The following is a 25,793-nucleotide window of genomic DNA, read 5'->3' as shown; positions in this document are numbered from 1 at the left end:
TTAAAAGTGACCAAAATTAAAGTCAAATCAAAAATTACCAGACTCTCAGCCCCTTCCTTTATGCTGGTTCTTGCATAATACCCTATGAATCAAATGCATTGATAATATACCATCATCGTAACTACACCTGGGCCTATAAATTCACTTGCAGTCTTTGCACTTTTAATCTCACTCTTGATTTAAACTCAGATTTTTTTTTGCATTTCCCCAGGCTACATTCAACTAGCTTCAAGTAAAAAAATAAAAAAAAACATACTTCACACATGTTATGTAGAAATCATTCATTTTTGTGGGTGCAGTCTTATTTTTTTGTTGGTTTTAGTGGGTATGATTCTCCATAATTTTCATAATTCTTTTTATTTGCAGAAGCAGGGTAGATAGATTATCTTATACAAGTCATGCTTATTCCATTTCAGTCATGAACTGACAATTAAGTAAAATGGAATTCTTTAGAGTTGGCACAACTATTTATTTGTTTCCAAGTTCAATTGGAAAATATATTGAGCTTGCAAATGTGGGGGTGGAAAGGATGGCATTTTTTAAGATAAAAATATGCCTAAACACGTCTTAGTGACATATTTTTTATCCCTTTAATTTGGATCTTTTCAACTTAAAATGTCAACCCAAGCCTGCGGGGGCACATGATTGCCCCTCTCAACTTATTAAGAAATGTAGAAAATGCGGTATTTTTTATCACATATTTTTCTGTTTTCTATTATGCCAGCCAGAATAAATGCATTAAAAACAAAACTAAAGCCTAAGGAGAGAGAAAATGTTCTAAAACACTGGTTCCCAAAATACTTCCACAGGAAAAAGTTCTAGAAAACATGCAATCATGTCTTAGGAGAGGATACAGTTCATGGTCTCACAAAATAGAAGAAATGAAGGAAAATAGGTCCTAGAATGTGGACAAATCCAGATTTGTTTCATCAGGCTTCCATTTGGTTTTTAATGATAAAGTACTACAAGTATCTTTACTGATACGGAAACAACACTAGTCATGGACTAATTTCTGCCGGCCCTGGAAGCTTCTCCAGCATTTTGGGAGCACCCCAGAAAGTCATGGTACAAAGAATTTTGTGTATATGAGCCACCCCTCTGACTGTGAATTGGCATCAGCACCAAGTGAAGCTAGTCTAGAATATAAAACTAGACAGCATACCAGTGTCAGCATAGAGTGTGTTGGTTGGAACAGCAGACAAATTCAACACAGACACAAGCAATCAAAATACCTACATATGAGCTGATCATGCTGCTCATGCTCTGAGGCCAGAGAACAAGTGCTTTAACCATTTTCCTGATGGAACTTTGTGCTGTGAAAAGGTCTTTGAGTGTGCAGAATCATAGTGAGGTGGCCAAGGTTGGATAAAAATGCCCGTTTTTAATTTATTTTTAAAAAAGAAATTTGGTTCATGGTTTTACAGGCTGGAAAGTCCAAGAGCATAGCACCAGCATCTGGTGAGGGCAGTTCTATGGTAGAAGGGGGAAGGCAAGGGAGCTCAGGAGATAGAGAGACGAAATGGAGCTGAATTCATCCTCTTATCAGGAGATCATTCTTGTGATAACTAACCCACTCCTGTGATAACTAGCCTACTTTCATGATAACAGCATCAATCCCTTCATGAGAGTGGAGTCCTCATGGCCTAGTCACCTCATATAGGCCCCACTTCTTAATACTGTCACAGTGACTATTAAACTTCCAACACAGGAACTTTGAGGAACATATTCAAACCATAGCAGCTCCAACTGGAGAAGCTGGGTATGAAGTTAGGGGCTTGGTGGGGTCAGGAGCAGATGGTCAACTCAGGAAAGGAGATGTGTTTAAAGTCTAGGAGGACATGATATGCACGTGGACAGATTCTAAGCCTTAAGAACACTCTGGGATGAGAATTGATGTAATATGAACAATTCTGCAAAGATAGCAATAACCATTTGTTCGTTCAAGTAACACATCCGAGGTGTCAATGATGTGAGAAGTGCTGCACTAGGTGCTGAGGAGACAGTGATGAGCAAAATGAATAAATTAATGAAGAATGTGGTCCCCTGAACCAGTGGAGCTTACAGTGCAAGGCTTTTTGATAGTGTAAGCCTTTTTGAACTAGTGACATTTAATTTGAGATTTTAAAAAAGTGGAGTGAACATTTAAGACAAGCCAAAGAATAAAGCAAACAGCATGTTTCAAGACGCTAAGGAGTGAAATTATAGATGTAACAGAAAAAGAGGAGAGTGGGTGATATAGGTGAGCAGTGTCATATCAGACAGGTCTTTAAGACCATACTAAGAGTTTTAGGTATTATAAGTCAAATAGCCACTCAATAATGCATTAAAAATAGAATACACACACATTCACATGCATTCATATACATACAAATATAGGATTAACTTATGTATTAAAAAGTTTATATTGCCTGCTACATAGAGAGTGGTTTATGGGAGTATAATAATAAAAAAACGTAAAAGATAAAAAGTTATATTATTTTATATTCTTTCACATTCTGCATATTCTTGGCATATTCTCTGTATTCTTTGTATCTTGGGATTAATATTTTTACAACTATAATTGACATAAGATAAACCACTTGTTCATAATGTATAATTAGATACATTTTTGACACAAGTATTCACCAGTGAAACCACTGTAATCGAGACAATTAACGTGTCTATAACTCCCAAAAGTTTCCTCACATCAGTTTGGAATCTCTCCTACCAGTCCCTGCTCCTGACCCCAGGTATCTACCTATGTTTTATGTTACTATAGTTTCCATTGTCTAGAATTTTGAATAAGTGGAATTATACAACATTTGCCCTGTTTGTTGTCTGATTTATTACACTCAGCATATTGATTCTGTTACTCTTTCACACTGTAGTTTATACCAATAGTTCATTTATTTTTATTGCTGAGGATTATTTCATTATATAGAAATATACTACTTTGATTATCCATTTACCCGTTGATGGATCCTCGGGTTATTTCCAGTTTGGGGGCTATGAAAAATAAAGTTTCTGTGAACATTTGGGTACATGATGAAATTAAACTTTCAAGAGTCGTGGGTAATGGAATGGCTAGGTCATAAGTTAGGTGTATTTTTAACTTTCTGTGAAGCTATTATTGGAGGTGGCTGTGTAATTTTACCTTTCCATCAGAAGAATGTGAGAGTTCTGGTTGTTCACATCCTTTTCACATTTGGTATGGTGAATCTTTCATTTCACCTATTCTAGTGGGGGTGCCATGTATTCATTATAATTTAATTTGTAATTTCATGATAATGAACAACATTGGATATCTTTTTAGGTATTTATTTGTCATCCAGATATCTCTGGGGAAGTTTCTATTCAACTATATTTTGCTCATATTTATGTTGGTTTTCTTATTATTGAAAAGTCATTCCTATAAATTAAAGATACAAGTCCATTGTGGAATATATATTTTTCAAATTTTTTTCAGACTGTATCTTTCCTTTTGAATTTCATAATGGTGTCTTTGAAGAGCAAATGTTAATGTCGATGAAGTCCATTTTATTGATTTTGAAATATTTTCTAGTTTGTAGCTTTTGTATTTTAGTTAAATGATCTTTGCCAAATCCCTGTCACTAAGACTTTTTCCTATGTTTTCTTCTAATTTTGTAGTTTAAAATTTGCATTCACATCTATCATCCTTTTTGAGTGGATATATGTATAGAGTATGAGGTTAGGATCCAGGTTCATTTTTGTGGATATGGCTATACATACTATTGAAACAATGTCATTTTTAAAAATTATTCTTTCACCATTGAATTATGTTGGCATCTTTTCAAAACCAATTGGCCACATAAGTTTAGAATATTATATTTCTGGACTCTTTTATCTGTTTCAATTATTTATTTGTCTATAGTGAGGCCAACACCATATTGCCTTGATTACTATAGCTGTATAAGAAATCTTAGAATAAAGTCGTGTGTTCCCACATCTTTGTTCTCTTGGTACAAGAAAGTTGTTTCGGCTACTCTAGATCTGTAGTATTTCCTCCATAAAACATTTAGAATAGGCTTGTCAATTTCTGTGACAACAACAACAATAAAAATGCTTCCTGAGATTTTAATAGCATTGCAATCAATCTGTCTATCATCTTGGGGAGAATTGACATCTTAATAATATCAAGGCTTCTAATCCATAAACATGATGTATCGATTTATTTAGGTCTTCTTTTAAACTTTTCAATATACAAGACTTGTGTATCTTTTGTTAAATTTATCTCTATTTATTTTATATACTGTGATGCTATTGTAAATGACATTTTTGTTTCAATTTTTCTTTGTTGCTATAAAATAGATGTACATTTGTTTTTGTATCTCTCTTTTATTACCTTATATCCTGAAATTTTCCTAAGCTTACTTAATAGGTATATTAGCTCTTTTGTAGATTCTATCAGCTTTTCTGCATAAATTGTCACGTTGCTTGCAGAAACAAGTTTTCTTCTACTTTCCCTAGCTGAATGACTTTTATTTTTACATTTTCTTGTATCATTAGCTAAACCTCCAGTACAATGTTGATCAGAAGGTATGAGAGTGGATATTCTTGCTTTATTCCTGATCCTAGGGAAAAAACATTCAGTATTTCAAAGTTAGATATATATATATATATATTTTTTATAGCTACTCCTTATTAGGTTGAGGAAGTACCTTCTATTTCTAGGTTTTGAGAGTATTGATCAAGAATGAATATTAAGTTTTGCTATGTTTTTGCCTCTGATTTAGTTAGATTATTTGCTTAGATGTTAAAATGGTGAATCACATTGATTAATTTTAAAATATTAAAACAACCTTGCATTTTCATGTGTCAACCTTAGTCCTGATGCATTCTACCTTGTATATGTTGTTAAATTTTATTTTCTAAAATGTGTTAAGATTTTTTTGCATCTATGACAATGAGAGCTGTTTATCTATAATTTTTTGTTAGGTCTTTGTCTTCTTCGGTATCATAATACTGGCATCATAAAATGAATCTGAATCTATTGTTTTTGTTTAATTATCAGTGATGAGAAGGCCCTGAGATGCTAGGAAACAATGAACGCCAAAGGAATTATTATTTAATTTAAAAAATAGCACTTTCTCTAATTGAATAATGTTCTAATTTTAGTATGCATGAGAAATAATGAAAATTTTACTAAAGATCCTGGCATGGTTGGTGGTTCACGCCTATAATCCCAACACTTTGAGAGGCTGAGGTGGGCAGATCACCTGAAGTCAGGAGTTCAATACCAGTCTGGTCAACATAGTGAAACCACATCTCTACTAAAAATACAAAAATTAGCCTGGCATGGCGGTATGCATGTACCTGTAGTCCTAGGTACTTGAGGGGCTGAGGCAGGACGATCGTTTGGATCCGGGAGGCAGAGGTTGCAGTAAGTGAGATTATGCCACAGCACTCCAGCCTAGGCAACAGAGCGAGACTCCGTCCCCAAAAAAGAAAAAAAAATCCTGATTTAGAAAGTTCAAGAAGGATACCAGAATTGGCATTAACAAAGAAAAAACATATCTCCCTGGGTGATTTTTATATAAATGATTCATATTCTGAGAACTCTTAGTCTGCTCAATAGTTCTGAAAGTATGTTTCCCAGACCAGTAGCATCAGAATCATCTGGGAACCTTTCAGAAATGCAACTATTCTGTACCCACTCCAGATCTACTAAATCAGTAACTCTGGGTGAAAAAGTCGGTGCAGTCTGTTTTTAATAGACTCCAAGGTGACTCCAGTGCATTACAATTTGAGAACTATTGTTCTATGTTAATGAGACAGAGAAAGAATGGATACAGATGCAGTTAATTTGGTATCATTTTAGATGTATAAGTGTTAGAAAGTGGGAAATTTCTTCTAAACTGGCTTTTTCTTCCTTATTACATGTATGGAAGGTCTGAGAGTGAGAGGGGGGAAGATGTGTCAGAGGTGTGAGTAGTGTGGAGATGATAAGGATGATCATTAGGAAAACGGGAAGTCAGAGGTGTGAGTAGTGTGGAGATGATAAGGATGATCATTAGGAAAACGGGAAGTCAGGCTGATGAGATTGTTAGTGACTATTAGATGACTCCTTAAGCTCTGTGATTGCTGTTGTTTATCGGTGTCCATTTGCCCATTGGTACAGTTTCCTTCCCCAATTCTGAGCTGCCCATGGTAGAGGTATGGAGAAGGCAGTTTCTTGTATTTGTGTGCTTTTTTTTTTTTTTTTTGACAAATAGGTAGAAGGGAAGACAAAAAGGATAAAGTAAATGAGAGTATTTGCAAGAGAATAAATGACTATAGTCCTAGGCCATGGTCATTGTCCTATATAAATAGAAAGATGAAGACAGGAGGAGGATAATTAACAAAGAAACTGCTGGGTCCTGTGGATACAAAGTCTTGATGAAATGGAGGAGTTGTTTAGGTAGATACAGTTTAGGAAAGAAACAAGGAGTATAAGTGGTAGTGGATAAAGAGTGAAATGTTTGTTTTTTAATTGTTGTCGTTTTTGTGATGGCAAGCTACAAGGTATGGCCTTGGTAACAGAGACTGAGTTTTACTGTGCCAAATCATTGGTATTGAGAAGGGCAGAGACTGGGTGAATAAAATACTTACATGCATATTGATTTTTGATTCATGACTGATGTCAATCATAATGATAGTAGAATGAATGGGAGACTGACAGCCAAAAACCTAATCAAAATCAGAAGACACTGGGGCATCCGCACCACAGAAGCTAAATTGGAAGGCATCACTGGAACAGGAAAGCTCAGAAGCACATGAGTTTGTTTCTCTAGCTGATTAATTTGGGCCCTCCCACAATTTCACAAGCTTATGTCCCCAGTAAATCCTAAAGTCACAGAATGTATTTGATAATAAAATTTGTAATTGCAATATCTGAGTATGAGTTCTGATGTAGCGATGCAGATACAAAAAATAGCAACCTGTTATCCTATAGAACTTTGCAAAGAAATTGAATCAGTAATTTAAGCATTTTTTCCTATTTATGACAGATACAAGAAAGTTGGCTTTGAAAGACTCCGACCAGCTCAGAAGTGCATGGATGAAGATTGTTGTTAATGTGCCCTGCTAGCATGCATTCTAATTTTGTTTTTCAAATTCACAGAGAGTGAAGAAGTTTATCAAAGGCAGGTGCTGTCCATTTCATGTATCGTCTTTGGAATTGTCATCGTGGGCATGTTCTGTGCAGCATTCTACTTCAAAAGCAAGTAAGACCATTTCCCTCAAGTGTTTAAAGGTTACTTTTAGAGAAAGCACTTTGTGTAACTTTAAGTTCTCAGTCTGTGCAAATGGGTCTAGCAACAATCTGCAAGTGACTTAGGACCTTTTTGTAAAGTGTGGTGAGTGTTTACAGGCATGTGCATGCATGTATGTGATGTGTGTGTACAGACATGTGTGCACAGTGGTATTTTTGATGCACATAATGATCACTCCTCTCAGTGATCATGAACATTCTGTGTTCTTTGCACTGATTAACCACTTGCCAGTATTAAAGGCTTGGTGTCTGCCTGTCACTAAGGGATAACTCTTCTGAACAGAGGGGCCACTGCTATGAACCTACACATTATCAACAATTCTATATTAATTTATGAAAAACAAATTCAGTTTTTCATAAAGATTTCAGGCAAATATGTAACATGAATACTAAAAAATATGCTTTAGTTTACCAGTTGGTATGCATATGTTGAATGTGCCCTAAAGTTCCCTGCCAAGCAACTAGACCTTCTTTACATGAAGGTGTTTATGTTTGACTAGAAAGTAGATATGGGCTGGGTGCATTGGCTCAGCCTGTAATCCCAGCACGTTGGGAGACCAAGACAGGTGGATCACCTGAGGTCAGGAGTTCGAGACGAGGCTGACCAATGAGGTGAAACCTCTACTCTACTAAAAATACAAAATACATCTCTACTAAAAATTCAAAAATAAGTCAGGTGTGGTGGCGTGCAACTGTAATCCCAGCTACTTGGGAGGCTTAGATAGGAAAATTGCTTGAACCTGGGAGGCAGAATTTGCAGTGAGCCGAGATTACGCCATTGCACTCCTGGGGGACAGAGTAAGACTCCATCTCAAAAAAAAAAAGTAGATATAAGCATATGTATATATATGTGTGTGTGTTTCCAAATGAACTGTAGCAGAGAAATTTTATTTGTTAAAATGATATCATCTACATTTAAAATAAGAAATGCGGTTGAAAACATTAGCACTTTGGTTTCTTGTGCCTTAAAATTTTGACACAGGCTTTGTTCCCACAGCTTGTCTGAAATTCAAGCCAATGTGTAATTGCTTTTCAGTGGACCTATAATTTTTTACCCATTTGCTCTTCTAATATGGGTTTAATTTCCATGTATCGTTTGTGATACCTGTCTGCATGTTATCTGTGGTGATTGTCAAAGAGAACTGTGATTCTGATTTCTTAAAATAACAGAAACTCGAGCATCAATTCAGAATTAGTAACTATTATTTTTCTAATAACTATGTCAGAATGTTTTTAGATATTTAGAACTGTTGCAAAAATAGTATAGAGAATTTCCATATACCTTCGACCAAAGTTTTTCCATTATTAATGCCTTACATTAGCATGGTATGTTTGTCACAATTAATGGAACAATGTTGATATGGTATTACTAACTAAATACTGCATTTTCAGATTTCCTTAGTATTTTACCTAATGCCCTTTTGTTAATGCCAGGTCCCATCCTTACCATATGATTTAGCTGTTACATCTCCTAGGCAACTCTCGGCTGTGGTAGTTGTAACTATCAATTTCTGAGTACTTGCTCTTTGCCAGGTACAGTGGGCTTTTTATGTATTAGCTCCCAATCCTACTGCAGTCAAAGTTGTGCATTATTACTAGATTTTTCAAAAAACACCTGAATTTATTTAAAAAAATTTTTTTTTCAAAGTCATAAAGAAGAAAGTTGCAGATAGGCTCTTTGAATGCTCTTAACTTCTATACCATATTGGTTCACGTAGTCCTGCTAGATGGTAGAGCTGCTCAGAGTGAGTTAAAGTTACCCACTTTTGTGCAGCCCATAGCACTCTGTTCTCTAAGGATGCCATCCGGCATAAGGGTCAGGGCTGTACACTAGTGAGCCATGTTTGGATTCAAATCTTCACACTGTCATTTACTTGTTATGTGATTAGGCAAATTATATCACATCTTTTAGCCTTGGTTCTCTTTGTGATAAAATATAAACAAATATAAAATCTACCTTACAGAATTTTGTTAAGGATTAAATGCAATCATGGCCCAGTGCAGTGACTCATGTCTGTAATCCCAGCAGTTTGGGAGGCCGGGGCAGGATGATCACTTGAGGTCAGGAGTTTGAGGCCAGCCTGGCCAACATGGTGAAATTCCGTCTCTACTAAAAATACAAAAATTAGCCAGGCATGATGGTAGATGCCTGTAATCCCAGCTACTCAGGAGGCTGAGGCATGAGAATGGCTTGAACCTGGGTGGTGAAGTTTGCAGTGAGGAGAGATTTTGCACCACTGCACTCCAACCTGAGCGACAGAGTGAGACTCAGTCTAAAAAAAAAAAAAAAGCAATCGTGATGTAAAGAGCATAGCATAGTGTTTAAAAAAGTAAATATCCAGTGAAGCCATGTTGTTAACACCCTGGTATTCCACACTAGGGCTTGGAGGCTGGGTAGTTATAAAGTTAAGAGGCTCCTGTGGAGCACGAGAGGAGTAATCACACCCAGCAGAGTGGTAGTGAGAAGGGGCTTTCTGCTAGAGCTTTGTACAAGAAAGAAATTCTGTACTTAACAATAACCAAATCACAATGAAGAAGCAGATAATCACTTGTTTTTACAGTATAATGTGTAGTTGTACCACATTTAAATGAAAGACAGATTATGGTAATTATAAGACTGAAAAGCTGGATTACCAGGGGACTTCCATTTTTGGGGCTGTCAACATCTCACTCTGGGCAGAAAGTGGGCTTTGAGATCAACATCTCTTCCTGGGGCTTGGTGAGGGGTCAAAGTGTTTAATGAAAACAATGTTCAACATCAGATTCATTAGGGTAGGCTCAGAAGACTGAACCGAAGCTGGAGCACCAAAGAGGATGTTGTTGTTTTTCTGTCTACCAGCCTGGGACACATTTTTCTTTAAAAAATGAATCAATTAAGAACTAAAGGTAAAAATAATAAAATAATGATAAAAATGGAAGTGTTTTCCAGCTGGAATTGGATGAGCTAAATGTTCCTCATTAGAGACTTAGGGTGCATTTCCTTCTTCTGGTACAATTTCAGGCTTGATCTCCCTTTACTTTTCTTTGCTTGAGAGAAATGCCACAACCTCACCCAAGCACCTAATTTATATTGCTAAAAGCAATATCGATTTTCATAACACCCTGGAACAAGTTTTGTGTGTGTGTGTGAATTTGTGGATTTCTAATTCCTTTCACAAAACCTTGGGGAGAACAGAATATCCAGACTCTACCTCTACCTCCCCTTACTTTCACTCATAAAGTAAGGTAGATTATATGTATATACTTGTTTTACTTTAGCTAGAAGCCCCAATTCTTCCAGGATTCTAAGGTCTATCTATCGTTGATATCCAAATAAATTCACTTGAACCCCCATTCGATATACTGGGACGTACAGTTTCTGCCCAGAGAGAGTTAATAAGACTTACCCCAAAGCTTATTTAATCATTTGTTTTCTACTTCCCATAATCACTCAGATCTTGCCATTATGATTCTTTTTCCATTACCTTGTCACCTTTGGTATGGCATGACATCGTCAGAAGGAATATTACAACAAATTGTATGTCTGAGGAAAGTTGGAAGGTAGGAAACTTGATGAGGAATAAGTAAGAAACACCTTGAATTTAGAGGATTTTTTTGATAGAGTTAACCGCACTCCCAGCAACTCTAAAAAAAAAAAAGTAAAAGAAATTCTTTTCTCTTCACTCCCAGTACGCTAATATATTCCCATACATAGTTAATAGAACTATTAATTAAGCCTTTCAAGTCTGGCCAATGTAGCTCACGCAACACCTATAAATTATTCAAGGTTTTCTCTTTACTTTCAACTTATATAGCTAAGAATGATGGGGATGAGTATGAGAGTTCTTAGTAGAATTTGGAAATACAAGACATGATTTGACTCTAAAACTACAATTGAAATAGAGGAGACGTTTCAGGAGGCAGAATCTGAAACAGGTCATTATCACAAATGGGAAAAAAGAGGAGGATAAAGAAGAACTGTTGTTATCAGTAAAACAGAGTCATTTTAACAACCTGACCCTGACTATAGGTTACCAACCCCCTAACGTAAGAGATTTTAGATCCCAAGAAAAGCCTCTTAATGGCAGATAGTGGACACTCTGATGCACTGCTACGATCTTCTTCAGATGTGGGAGACTTACCTAAGTTTGCCAGCAAACACCAGTGAAGAGCCACCTTTCTCAATCTCATGTCCCATTCTGGGATTGTTTACCTCCAATGACACTTCAGGATGAGGCTCTGAAGACCTAGACCTTTTCCCTAACTTCAGGCGTGAGACCCTGCCAGCTTCAAAGCTCCCTGCGGGGTTTGCTGACGTTTTTGCTGAGTCTGTATCACATTCCAGCTTCTCCCCAGACCAGTTCTGCTTCCATTTCTTCCCTTTGTTTCCACAGGTGTTGATACCAAGAGCTCTCCCTAACAAAAGTCCTCTGTGCTGTCTTTATCTCAAGATCTGCCTTCCCAGGAGCCCAATCTGCAACATGACAAATAATACCTAACAATGGATTCATGATGTCTGCTATCCACAACTTACATCTTATTTTTTCTAATGCATTGGACCAGAGAAACTTAAAACTCAATGAACTTTAAAGTTTCCACACTGACACTGTAGGGCTAGGAGTGTTCCCGTGTGCAATGCCTGCATCTTGTCTTCTCCAGAAATGCTTCTTATGAGAGAGCTAATATTGCAATCAGCTGTTAATTGTTTCCTCTGTTGCCATTTGCTGGAGGAAGAAGGAAAGAGCAAAATGTGTGTGCTTGTGAGACAACAGGGAGGGTAGCTAGGCAGAGGCAGGTTCAGAATGAAAGAACCACTTATCTTGGAATATTACTGAGTCAGGACTTGAGTGTAAAAAAGACTAAAGGAAGGCAAATTATAAAAGGATTTAGAAAACGCAGTCTGATATTGTATAAAGAAAATTCCCATACAAGTTTATACTTTCAAGATTCTGAATTGGATGACTGAAAAAGTCATTAAGTATTTCTATTTTAATTCCATAAGAGTAATGGAGTTCTTGCTCTACGACATGCACTCTTACTTTTTCAGGATGATTCACCCAACTAGAACCTCCTGATATCCTCTTTTTTTGTGAATGAGTCCCTGATAAAATGTTGTGGCTGCAATGTGCTCTTTAAAATGCTGAACTGATAGATTTGTTTTTAACAGTAGGCTATAGATTAGTTGTTAGGAAGTAAATAGATTATTACAACAAGCTTAAAGCAACTAAGAGTGTTAGAGATAAAAGTCTCCCAAATAATTGGATAGATAAAAGAATTATCTTGAAAAAACAGAGCTACATTACACTGATATTGTAAATTCAAAACGGGTGATGAAGCTCAAAGCCTCCAAAGCTTGCAGCAAGTGCTGGTGAATTGCTTAGGAAGATGCAATTAGTGTGATCTTTTATCTTTGAGTCAATGCTCTGATTCTTCTGTAGTTTCTGCCCACAAGACTGAGCTGGCTTGATGATACTGGGAAAGAGATGAACACTTTGTGTGTGCTTCCACATGCAGCCACCAGTGTCCGTGGAAGATAGCTCTTACGAACTTCATTTACAGAGGAGGCAATGGAGGCTCAACAAGTTTGGGAAATTATTAGAGGAGCAAAACTGTGGGTAACAGAGTGGGATTCAAATCCCAGTCCCTGTGATATAAGGAGCCATGCTCTGTAGGGTGCTACCTGCCTGGAGAAGCTCACTGCCAAGTCTGGCCATGTACTCCACTGATCGCTCTATCTTTGGCAGAGACCCTAAAGAAAAGACAAAATTGAGGGGCACGATTCTACTGGGAATGTTGTTAGAATCAAAATTGAATCATTTGTGTTAAAAACTCTGACAAACAGAACTGGAGAAAGCCATGAAGGGAGAGGTCCCATGTGCAAAACAGCTGATTATAAGAACTATCACAAAAGACTCTTTGCAAAAACCACAGCTTTGCATGAAGACTATTGCCGCCTTAACACACATGAAAATACTTCTGCCAGAACATCTGCCCAGCAACTGCTTATCCACCTTTGGACTGGCACCATTCTTCTTATTGACCCTTGTAGCCAAGGATAATTATCCCAAATCAGTTGCGGACATCACGTTTCCTGTCTTCCTAGTAATAAAACATATTTTACCATATTATGTGTATTCCCATTGCAATACTCATTTCCAATTAAATATTTTCTTTTAGAGAGTCTCCCTCTCTGTTTTTAGGTCAACACGGCAAAGAGGTCTGTGTGTGTGTGTGTGTGTGTGTGTGTGTGTGTGTGTGTGTGTGTTTAATGGATACTGAGTCTTATGCTGATAGACGATTTCTGTGAAGCTTCTAGGAGACAGCTACTGATAAGGCACTGGTTTGTCCCATCCTTCTCGTATAGGCACTGAGTGATTCAGATAACAGTCATTCCACATGTGCACACAGGAGCACTTTACTTGAAGTCCAGAACGCTAGAGCAGTTTCAGCCTCTTCAATTAGAAGCAGTGGGACCATGAGCATGTGGCTTGGAAGTTCTGAGTGGTGGTTGAAGAGTGTAAAGTATGGAGGCAGGTTGGCTGGGCTGAAATCCAGTCTCCGCCACTCATTGACTATGTGACTTGAAACAAATGGCTTCAGTTCTCACCTACCAAATGGGTATAGCATTATGGCCTCATCACATAGAATTATCGTGAAGAATATGTGAATTAATACATGTAAAGCACCTAAAATGTGTGGCACAGTACTGTATAATTACCAGCTTTTTAAGAGCTGGCTATGTTTAATATTTGGGCTATTGGTAACAATAAATGAGCTATTTCTAAGTTGTAAAAGACAGAAAATATACACATTATAGTATATAGTCAAGTTGTGCAATTAAGCTAAACATATTTGAATTGTACAAATATAAATGTAACTCTACAAATATGTCATATGTAGCTGCTAAGCCCGAGTCTTAATTGTTTTCCTCTAGTCACTTTCTCACAGCATTTCCAGTTCTTTGCAGGTAAAACTCAGGGTTTGAGACTTCGTGCATCTGTGGCGGCCAGGGCAAGGCACTAGTTTTTGTCTGCTTTCGGGGTGCCATTGAGTGTGAAATCCTAGATAATATGGATGATATTAGGCTATCACTAAATTGGAAGTATTTTTTGGTGGGGTTGGAAATGAGAGAAGGGTTCTTTGTTAACTGAGTTTATTTAACTTTAGCAAATAATAAATATAGACATTAGGAATGAATGAAACCAGAAAGTAGGAGGTAAATAAATTCATGCAAATGTTTGTACATGTTTATTTATGCCTACAGGAAACAAGCTAAACAAATCCAAGAGCAGCTGAAAGTGCCGCAAAATGGTAAAAGCTACAGTCTCAAAGCATCCAGCACAATGGCGAAGTCAGAGAACTTGGTGAAGAGTCATGTCCAGCTGCAAAATGTAAGTGACATGTCTACACACCTCATGCAGCCTACCTCAGTGCTTCCAGTCCAGAAGTATTGGGAGCCTGAGATCAGACTTGTATATATTTTTCAGAGCTTTATAGAGTTTTACTTCAATGGTCTTACAGTTCTGTCGTGAGAAATATTCACACATGCATGTACGTATGCATCAGATAAAAGACAAGTTAAATTTCAGCTCTTGATTATAATCTATAATGTAAACTAATCTCTGGTGACAATAAGAACTTCAGTTGTTTTGTCCCGTGTAGACATGTTGAATTCTTAGTTTGTGCCGGAAGTTGTATGTGACACCAAGGATACAATGTCCCTTGCCATAAGAGAAGTTCTGTGTAGGAAGAATCCCAGAAAGCCTCAGAACCAGCAGAAGTGACTTCTGAAATTGTTGTTGTTGCAGCAGAGGTCAGACAAGAAGAAGCCAATGGGAGGTGGATGGGAGTAGACGTGGAGGCTGCCTCAGAACAGTCAAGCTCAGGCTGGGCTTCAAAGGCCATGAAAAGTTCTATAGAGAGTCAGAGGGGTAAGAGCTAGACACTAGAACATACAGGAAGAATAAAGCCATAGAATTCCAAAAATGCATGTTATGTTCAGAGATCTCCACGTCAAGGGGTGTGAGACGAATCAAAGGTGAGAGCTGAAATGTGGAGTTTCAGAATCAATCCTTCTAATTCCAGGCCTTGCAGAGATATCAGAACTTGAAGTGAAATGCAAACTCTTTGCCTCTTACACTTTTTGTAAGGCAGTTTTAATCATTACTGAGCTATATTGCAAAACACTAAATTAAATACAAGAGAATACCGTGTAATACATGCAGATATATTCCTCTTAGGGTAGCAATTCTTTGATCTCACACAGCATCGCACTTTCAGAATCTGAGGCATGAAACAAAAGAACAAAGGCCACTGCATAAACCTAGTATTTGAGTATAATAGGCAATCACCCAGGACACATTCACACCACTCCAAATGCTTCAATCACTGGAAATTTATATATCACTTGTGATTCTAAGAAATCATTACCCAAATAGTCACTATTGTGATGTGCATAACAGATGTACTTAGATGGTTTAATGCAGAAATCATAAATCAGAGTCTCTTCCCGGTCAAGTTTTGTTAAACTTTTATTCATGGCAATATGAAGGGATTGTTCTTTTCAGAAACAGAGCGAACGGTTTTGCTATTGATTTCTAATGGGTATAATCCCACCACTCTAAAACAGCCACAGTGATAGAGGGCTTCATTCTGTAGCAACTGGTTGTGTCAAAGATAAACAAAGCCAGACATTAAAGTGATGAGGATAGATTCTAATCGGTGATATATTAGTGGAATAGTTGAACTGACCTTCAATTTGTACAGAAGTGGCTGGCCATTTTAAAAGGTGAATGAGAGAATAGGGAACAGGATAAGCAGGGGCTTGAGCAGAGCTGGAGAAGGGAAAAATGACAGAGTTGTTTTGATTAAATATGATCAGAGCACCTGTGTCTGTTTCCTGGCAATTGATGAAGTTAGGATTCTATCCTCCTACTGAGACTAGGAGACAGAGCCCCATCCTTCCTGAGGAGAATATTTGAAAAAATGGTGTCGGGTCCTTGAGAAAGACATCTTTGAGGTTTGGAGTCATAATCAAAATCCATATTTTTAAGCCCTTTTTAGTAAATGTTCTAAGAAAGGGAGATCAGGGGACTATGGTCAGGTGTTGGCTGGAACAAACTTTAAATTCCTTCAGCAGCTTTTTGAGGTATTCAAAACTATTAGTGTCTGTTCAAGTCTTTCAGGGTGAAATGGAAAAGTAGGTGGATGAAATCATTTGTGCTGAGAGTCTACAGTATTTTTAGGCCAAAGGTGAGGCTTACTCCAAATGAGGACTCAGAGGAGTCTATCTAAAGTTAGGTTAAAAAGAGAGTCTTTGTCCATCTGTATTTTATAGGGTTGCATGGTGGCCAGAGCACACACAGTTTTGTACCCTTCTTCATCTCACATGTGATCACGGCATTTTCTGTTTGCTTTTGGAGCACCACAAACTCATTCGTGATGACAGCATAGTGGTCTACGAAGTGATCACTTTACAGTTTTCTCATTTACACCCCTCCTCGCAGACTTTCAGGTTCTTTCCTGTTGTTTAGTGTTATCAGAAATGTAAAAATAAACTCTTCACGTGTGTGCTCCTCTCACCCCTCATTTGATTAGAATTATACGGATTGGAATTAAAGAAAAAAATTACTAATCCTCCACAGGGCTTCCGACTCTTGCAAGACCTTGGGTACGTATGACTTTATTTCTTTTTACTCTCTCTCTTCCTTCCTCACCAGTCCACCCTTCTCCAGCATTTTGTGAGTTGGCACAGAGCAGTAGGGGATGGTCTCAACTGGATCGTTCTCTCAGGGCCCAAGAGAGGGTTCAGGGATGTGTCTTTTTGCATTCATCCCATTTTTGTATAAGCAGAGTACAGAGGAGGAAGCCATTTTTTTTTTCTACTTTTCTAGGTTCTCAGCTAGGACTCTGTAACAAAAGACAGAGCAACAAGAGAAAAACAAACAGAAGTTTATTAGCATGTGAATCATGCAAATAAAACATGGGACTACCAGAAATGAGTAACTCAAAGGCATATTTAGAATTTAGGCTTGTATATCATCTTAGGCTAAAGTAAAAGATTTTGGGTTTCTGGGCGAACAAGGCAGGTTATGAGAAGGTGACCAGGAAAAAATATGGTAAACAAGAGTTGTTTAGTAAAATTTGTTATGCAGAGTTAAGTGCCTTCTTTATTGATAAAAATTTCTAAGTGTACTTCCTGACATAGGAGTGGGAGACATTTATACAAACAGAAATTTCCCTCTAAAGGAAAACTTGTGCCCTTTCTGTGGGACTTTTCGTGCATGTGCAGGTTCTCAATGGCCTTTAGCTTAAAATAATCCATGTGTCAAAGAGACATAACATGGGGTGGCATAGTCTGGTACAACTCAAGAGTATATAGAAGACATTTTATTTCTGAGGTGTGGTGTAATTTGCTAAGATTACACATTTCAAATGATTGTTAGTTTAAACAGCTAAGGAGAAGTTGGGAGTCCAGGCAGAGAGTGGATAAAGGAGGAAGGCATTTAAGGACCCTGAAAAAGGAGAGCAGGGTATATTGAGGAGACATATGCATTCAACCACAGCGTTCTCCACATAGCTAGTTTGAGCAGGTCCCTTTAATAAGACTGCATTGGAATGAACAAATTGTCATATCAAAGGCATATATCAATTTCAACTCTGGAAAGCAGTGCAGTTCACTGCCCATTTTGTTATACCTTTGTCACCATTTTCCTTGATAATTAGTAGGAAATGGCACTTAAAAATTTTTTTCACTTCTTCATTTGAGATTGAAATATAATCTCTGTCCACATATTTCAAGTTAAATTTCCTCTTTGGTAAATTACATGTTGATACCCTTGCTCATCATTTTATTATAGAAAGCAAATACCAATTTGACTACAATTTTCCGTACTATATGTTTTAGGAGAAAATAGTGATGTGGAATATGTATCAATAATCCATTAAAAGTCTGGGCATGGTAGCTCATGCCTGTAATCCCTGCACTTTTGAGAGGACGAGGCAGGCAGATCACATGAGGTCTGGAGTTCGTAGCCAGCCTGGCCAACATGCTGAAACCCTGTCTCTGCTAAAAATACAACAATTACCTAGACATGATGGGTGCATGCCTATAATCCCAGTTACATGAGAGGCTGAGGTGAGAGACTGACTTGAACCTGAGAGGTGGGGGTTGCAGTGAGTCAAGATGGTGCCACTGCACTTCAGCCTGGGCAATTCCATCTCAAAATAATAACAATGATAATAATCCATTAAAAGAGAACTGAAAATTCTAATAACATTTGTTTTCATTCTAATGCTATCCTTAATATACATAAAGAGAAGTAGGTAGGGCATCTGTGCAATTGGAGGCCAGGCAGCACAGGTAGTTTTAGGGAAAGTAGTAATCTGATGTGTGGCTAAGAACTTTACAATGCAGGCCAGGCACAGTGGTTCACACCTGTTATCCCAGTGCTTTCGAAAGCCAAGGCAGGAGACTCACTCGAGCACAGGAGTTTAAGCCTGCGTGGTCCATGACTGCCCCACTGTAGTCCAGGTTGAGCAACAGAGCAAGACCCTATCTCAAAAATAAATGAATAATTACATAAATAAGAATTTTTGGTTGCATCTTAAAGTACAAATGGATCAAAGAAAATTTGCGAAACATTTTTTCTTTGTAGATCTATATTTTTTTCTTCTAGTTAGAACTATGAGGAAATACCAGTGTCAATAATATAAAAAAGAAAAATAAAATAGTAAAAATAGTCACGGCAAATAACATGTAGTAGACGCACACATAGTATCTTGCTACATATTATAAATGCACTGTCTCATTTAGTCCTAACAACAACTGGTTTATACCCACCCTGTGCAGAAAATAGAAATGGGGTTTGGAGCTTGAGAAAGTTATGTCTATCAGACAGCTAGCAAGTAGCCGAAAGACAAATCCATGTCCTTATAACTCAGTGGTTCTCAACAGCAGGCAATTTGCCCACTATCCCTTGACATTTGGCAAAGTCTGAAAAAGCTTTGGCTATTAAACACTGGGAGAAGAATGCTGCGGGCATCTAGTGGTAGTGGTCATTGGTGCTGATGAACATCTTTCAATACACATTAACTTCCCTCAATAGAAGATTATCCTTCCCAAAATATCAAAAGTAGCAAGGAAGTTCACAGTTGGTGCTCAAGTTCCAAATGGATCCATTGGAACACCAAGTTCCATCACCGGGCATCCCACTGCAGGCATTTATTTCCACTACACAAAGGGTGACAGTTATTCAGGCATACTTCGTCCTTGGAAGGGAAAATTTCTTACTGGCTAACCATATCAGGCAAATCTATTTTTGTTTTATCTTGAAGCTCATGTTAACTACTTGAAATTCTTTGCAAATTGTAGTGTTTAACAAATGAATTGTCTGGCTCTGGCATTCCCTTAAATTCATTAAACATTCATGGAAATAGGTTTCACTTTATAGTCATTTAACAAGATGCGAAACACCTAGTCAAGTGAAGCAACATGATACTCTGGAAACGTTTGACTCCATCGCTGCAGCACTGGAGTAAATTGTGCTGCCTGAGAAGCATCTAGTCCCTACCATTTTTAAAAGAATCAAATAAAGCATCTGTGACTAAAGATGAACTCACCTCCTTTGCTGTGTCTCAAGTAGGAAAGAGCTAAAAAATAGAGTTATAACCACTAGAACCTTCAAGGCACAGGAGTGAAACTTCTCAGCCTGGTTTAGAGATTAGAAAAGAAAGTCATCAAAAGAGATGATCCGTTCTTCTCTCTTAAAATCAAAAGAAAATATTCACAATTGAAAAGTGAAAGAAATTCAGTAACCAGTTTAAGAAAAATAGGTTTATGGGGGAGGTAATATTAAATGAGAAAGAACTGGAAGATAATACTTGCATGCTAAAGAGGAAAGATAAGAATTTAATGCTTAGGACAGAGAGGTGGCTCAGGCCTGTAATCCCAGCACCTTGGGGGCCCGAGGCGGTGGATCACCTGAGGTCGGGAGTTCGAGATCAGCCTGGCCAACATGGTGAAAACCCATCTCTACTAAAAATACAGAAATTAGCCAGGCTTGGTGGTGGATGCCTGTAATCCCAGATACTCGGGAGGTTGAGGTGGGAGAATCGCTTGAACCTGGGAGATGGAGATTGCAGTGAGCCGAGACCATGCCGCTGTACTCCAGCCTGGGCAACAAAGTAAGTCTTTGTCTCAAAAAAGAATTTATTGCCTAACAGAGCCTTAAAAAATTGGTGAAAAGGCACATATTTATCCAGGAATATTTGTTGAACTCTGGTAAGGCCCACACTTGTCTGTGTTGGGTACTGCAGGGACAGTTTAGAATACAAACAGCAAAGATTGTTCCTGACCTCAGGATGCTCAAAGGTTAATGGAGAGAAAAATGTACAAGTATATAATATATTTATAATATAGATACATTAAATCAAAGTATCATCAGAGAATGGAAAACAGCTTCTGAATTTGACTAGAAGAATCTCAAACCTGCCTAAAGGAGGTCACATGTGAATTGACTTGTTGGCCTAAAGGAAAACAAATAAACAAACAAACAAACAAAACTAGGGCAAACTTAATATATGGGGAGCATTTATTTGGGGCAGTTATGAGGACTGCAGCCTGAGAGCATAGACTCAAGGTACCCTGAATACATGTTCCCATCAGCAGCAGTTACAAGTGGGTTTTTAAAGGAAATGAAGGGGCAGTTCCCAAATTGCTTTTCAAGAATTTGCATTAAAATAGCATAAGCTATTGATTGGCTATGCATGGTTCTTTTGATCACAAATTCCAAAAACATGAAGATAAGTGATGAGGCAGTTAGGAACAAAATGCCTTTAAACAATCACCGCTGGGTTTGGTGGAGGTAAGTGACTAAAATCCCACACTCATATCTCCCTGGGCCTGATACATTTTGCATGCCTCATATAGCTCACACTGCTCCGAACTATTTCTCTTAGAGTCTTGAGAGTGAGTTGACTCATAGAATTGTTTGCAGGGAGTAGGTCAGAAGAGGTAATTTTGTTGTAGTATTAAAGTTAATTTTGAATCAATCTAGCCTAAACTCTGATTTCTTGTTTTAAATATCAAATTTTAACTTACTGATTGAATATAGACTCATGCATTCATTTCTTTATTTAAATGTAGATTAAATAGCCTACTAAGTACCAGAGAGTACCTTATTAAGGAACAAAGATATGATAATGACCAAAAATGAGAAAGCCACTGCTTTCAAGAAGTTTACTGATTACTGCGGATAATCAATGTAAATCAAATAATCTCACAAATGTGGAATCCCATCTCAAGGCCTACAGCCAATAATGAACAGTGCTATCAGAGCTTATAGCAGTCAGGCTGGGGAGTTAATATCCTAACAGGAGTAGGTCAGAGCTCTCTAAGAAGATGCAGTAGCACATGCACAGTCCCTCTGGTGAAGTGGTAACTTGTTGGGGAGGAGGTGGGCAGGTGATTCCTCCTGTGGCTAATGTCTGAAGAGAGTCTCTTGTCGTGCTATTTTGCTTTAAATGAAATGTGTGAAAATTGCGATTGTTAGAGTTCTTGCTGCTCTGGTGACCATGCAAAAATTCTCAAAATAGCAACAGCGGTCAAGTTGTTTTTGACTACCTGCATTAGAAATCCCAGTGAAATCACTCTTGAAAACATATTGTAACCATCGATTTCCCCATACTCGGGCTCGTAAGTCAGAGTGGCAATAAAGAAATTTTTGTCACAGACATATTTAACCTGAGCAATGCAGAGAGAAAGACATTAAAACTTTGTAAAAAGAAAAAATAATCCTCCTCCTGCCTTTATTGCCTAGGGTTCCAGACCAAGTGATTATCGGCTCTGTCAACATTGCTTTCCAAAACTGACCCTGCTTTCATTTAACCTTCTGACTCCTGCTGTGTGCATGTGGCAGACCTGGAAACAATGCTGTTACTCTAATGCCAACACACGCCTGCTTCATTTGACTGGCCTATTGATTTTGGTGCACCACCTGCAATGCACTAGGAGCAAAGCAGATGATGGGCGGGCAAGAGGAGATGCCTTCAGCACCTGGGAGCATTTGCACTAGCTGGCACTTTCATGGAGGCCAGTTGAATGAATGCTTTCCAAGGAAATAACAGTCTTAACTAGGGTCTATAGAGGAGTCCAAAAAAAAGAAAAACACACACACACACACACAACCACTTGGTCTCATGCTGAAAGCATCAGTGAATGAACTGGGACAACTCTTTATTCACTGCTCACATGACTTTTTGTATATTATCCCAGATGAGCTCTTAACCAAGTGCATGCAATTAAGTCAAGATCTGTGTCAAGGAAAGAACATAGAATCAACTGCCAGGAGAGGCTAATAGAGAGTTCCAGACAGGCAACTAATCGGAGCACTTAAATTACACTGAAGATACAATCTTAAGAATAAATTTGTCTAGACCTTAGCTTTCCTCAGAGATAGAACTGCATACATTTGTATGGAACCAAAATATTTTTGGGCTGGGCACTGTGGCTCACGTTTATCATCCCAGCACTTTGGGAGGACAAGGCAGATGGATCACTTGAGGTCAAGAGTTTGATACCAGCCTGGCCAACAGGGTGAAACCCTGACTCTACTAAAAATCCAAAATTTAGCAGGGCGTTGTGGGTCCCTGTAATCCCAGCTACTCAGGAGTCTGAGGTGCGAGAATCGCTTGAACCTGGAGGCAGAGTTGCAGTGAGTTGAGATCAAAGCACTCCAGCTTGGGCAACAGAGTGAGACTCTGTTTCTAATGTGTGTGTGTGTGTGTGTGTGTGTGTGTATTTTTAAATATATATATATCAGCATAGAGCATAAAATGTCCAAAAGCTCTGATCATGGTCAGTCAAGCTAGCTTTCCAGGAGGGCTGGTACAGGTGAACTGTTTCGCTGAGTGCAGTCCTTGAGGACCCATACCTGAGCTACTCAGGCAATTAAGGGGAAACCGAATTCTGCCTCTTTTTAAAAATTTCAATGCATATTTTTAATCATTTATTTTATTTTTTATGTAGATCTTATATTTTAGGATAGCTTTCAATGTACAGAAAAGTTGAGAGGATACCACAGCAAGTTTCTATACCCTTTATTCAGTTTCCCCTAGTATTAACCTTGTACATTAGTAGGGCACGATTTCAAAATTAACAAACTAATATGAATGTATTATTATCTATAAAATTCCACATTTTAATGTTCTCACGATAGCTATAGTTTAATCTGATTTTCTGAGTGTTTTTCCTGTTGCTGCTTCTATTCTAATCCCATCCAGGTACCACATTACATCTAATGACCATGTCTTCTTAGGTTCCCCTTAACTGTGACAGTTTGTCAGATTTTTTCTTTTTATAATAACCTTGACAGTTTTGATTAGTACTGGCAAAGAATTTTGTAGGATGCCCTTCTATTGGAATTTGATTCTTTTCTTATGATTACATGGGGGTTCTGATTTTCTGTAGAAATTTTAAAAGTGCCATTTTTATTATGTCATATCAAGGATACACACTGTCAATATGATTTATCATTATTGGTGTTTACCTTATCATCTGTGTGAGGTAGTATTTGCCAAGTTCTTCCACTGTAAAGTTACGCTTTTCTTCTCTCCTTTTGCATAGAATACTCTTTGGAAGGAAGTGGCTGTGCATAGTCCACACATAAGGAGTAGGGAGCAAGGGTCTTCTTTCCTTATGGTTAAATATGTGCATAAGTTATTTGGGGTTATTTATTCCATCATCTATTTATATCAGTTTAGACTCATGGGTACTATTTTATACTCTGATTTGTAATCCAAGTAGTTAAACACTATGTTACATTGTCATCAGACTTTTCTGGCTTTAGCCATTGTTAGGTCTTTCAGCTGGCTCAGGTCATTTTGACATTACCCATCAATTCAGTGTGGGTTTTGGGGGGTTTTTGTTGAAAAACACCTTGCTTATGTTGTACATTTTCTGCCCCAGTTCTAAAATCAGTGATTTCTCCATGGAAATAGCTAGTTTCTTTCTTTGTAGAATATCATTGGAGAATAAGATTGGAAGCTAGATGTGTGTGTTATCGTTGTTACTGGGATTTCTTTACTTGGCCTTCTCAGTAGACAGATCAAAATTTTATATATATATATATATATATGTTATTAAATATATCTACTTAAGATATGTTTAAATAATTGATATATTAAAAGATATATTTATATATTAAAAGTTACATATAGACTAACACACATCTGTAAATTTTTCTGTGTATCTCTGTCTATATTCTGCTAAACATGTCTACATTGATGTCCACCCCCAACTCTAATCCATAACTACATAAATAATTCTAGCATCCTCCCATTGCTTATCCATAAATTTCCACTCCAACAGTGAAAAATCTTCTTCCCACTGGCCATTATTCATTTACTTAGTTTTTCAGTGACAGAATACACATACAGCATTCTCACAATGGTTACACCATACCTTTGCACTGTACAACTTCAACAGCTAGGCGGTGCATTCGGGAGGTACTTTGTCCTTTAGTCTGCTAAGCTCTTTGACCTTCACAAGTGTTTCTTCACTGCTTTCCTCTCTGTGTGAGGCAGAAAGGCTACAGGGAGCTGGAGTTGGGGAAATGCCCTTATTTCTGGTGGAATAAGTCTCTGGTAAAGTCTTTTTACTACAAGAGTAGGCAGCTGTTATTGAGAATGCTCTGAGTGCATTTCAAAATGGTTACCTTCCCCCTTCCACTGGCAGAAACATTAGATGATTTTTTTTGTTGCTGTTCAGGTTCTTTGCTGTGAGAACTGGCATGGTTCCTGGAGGTCAAACCCAAGGAAGTATGGGCATTCTACCTAAGACTACAGACCCCAATTCTCGTTCTAGTGCTCATACCAATTCCAGAAACTTGTCCAAATTACTTCCTTTTTTTTTTTTTTTTTTTTTTTTTTGAGACGGAGTTTTGCTCTTGTTACCCAGGCTGGAGTGCAATGGCATGATCTCGGCTCACCGCAACCTCCGCCTCCTGGGTTCAGGCAATTCTCCTGCCTCAGCCTCCTGAGTGGCTGGGATTACAGGCACACGCCACTATGCCCAGCTAATTTTTTGTATTTTTAGTAGAGACGGGGTTTCACCATGTTGACCAGGATGGTCTCGATCTGTTGACCTCGTGATCCACCCGCCTCAGCCTCTCAAAGTGCTGGGATTACAGGCTTGAGCCACCGCGCCCGGCTCCAAATTACTTCTTAAACATTTCTACTACTTAACATTCCATAAATTTATGGAACCATAAATTACGGTTCCAACGGAGCAGACTCAATTGCGGGAAAGCCGATCTTAGCCATTGTTCTCTGAATTCGCCTGTTTCTCCAGATTTCAGGTGGCAGTTTGCCCTGCAACCTCAATTTTCCAATGAATGCATGAAGGAATTTCCTGTTTGCTCATTTATTTTTCTTATTGCAAGGACAAGAATAGTGATTTCCAAACTTTTTGCTTGTCAAAACTGAAACCAGAAGCTATCTGGATCAATTTTGAACCAACATGTATGGAATATCAGCTGGAAGGCTGGTCGAATTATTAGGCTTTTAT

General features: G+C 38.0%; 1 protein-coding gene across 5 annotated transcripts in view; it reads left to right on the top strand.

Moving 5' to 3' along the window:
- The window catches only part of NRG3 (neuregulin 3), a 1,123,251-nt gene that overhangs the window by 1,062,341 nt on the left and 35,117 nt on the right, over positions 1–25,793 (top strand). For all 5 annotated transcript variants that reach the window (XM_078345440.1, XM_009009628.5, XM_035266157.3 and 2 more), the window contains 2 exons: positions 7,100–7,202; positions 14,493–14,619. In XM_078345440.1, coding sequence (XP_078201566.1) covers positions 7,100–7,202; positions 14,493–14,619 — 230 coding nt within the window. The remainder of the gene's footprint in view (positions 1–7,099; positions 7,203–14,492; positions 14,620–25,793) is intronic.

Source organism: Callithrix jacchus, chromosome 12 (assembly GCF_049354715.1).
Source record: "Callithrix jacchus isolate 240 chromosome 12, calJac240_pri, whole genome shotgun sequence".
Lineage (NCBI taxonomy): Eukaryota > Metazoa > Chordata > Mammalia > Primates > Cebidae > Callithrix > Callithrix jacchus.
This window is presented reverse-complemented; position numbering and strand designations above follow the sequence as displayed.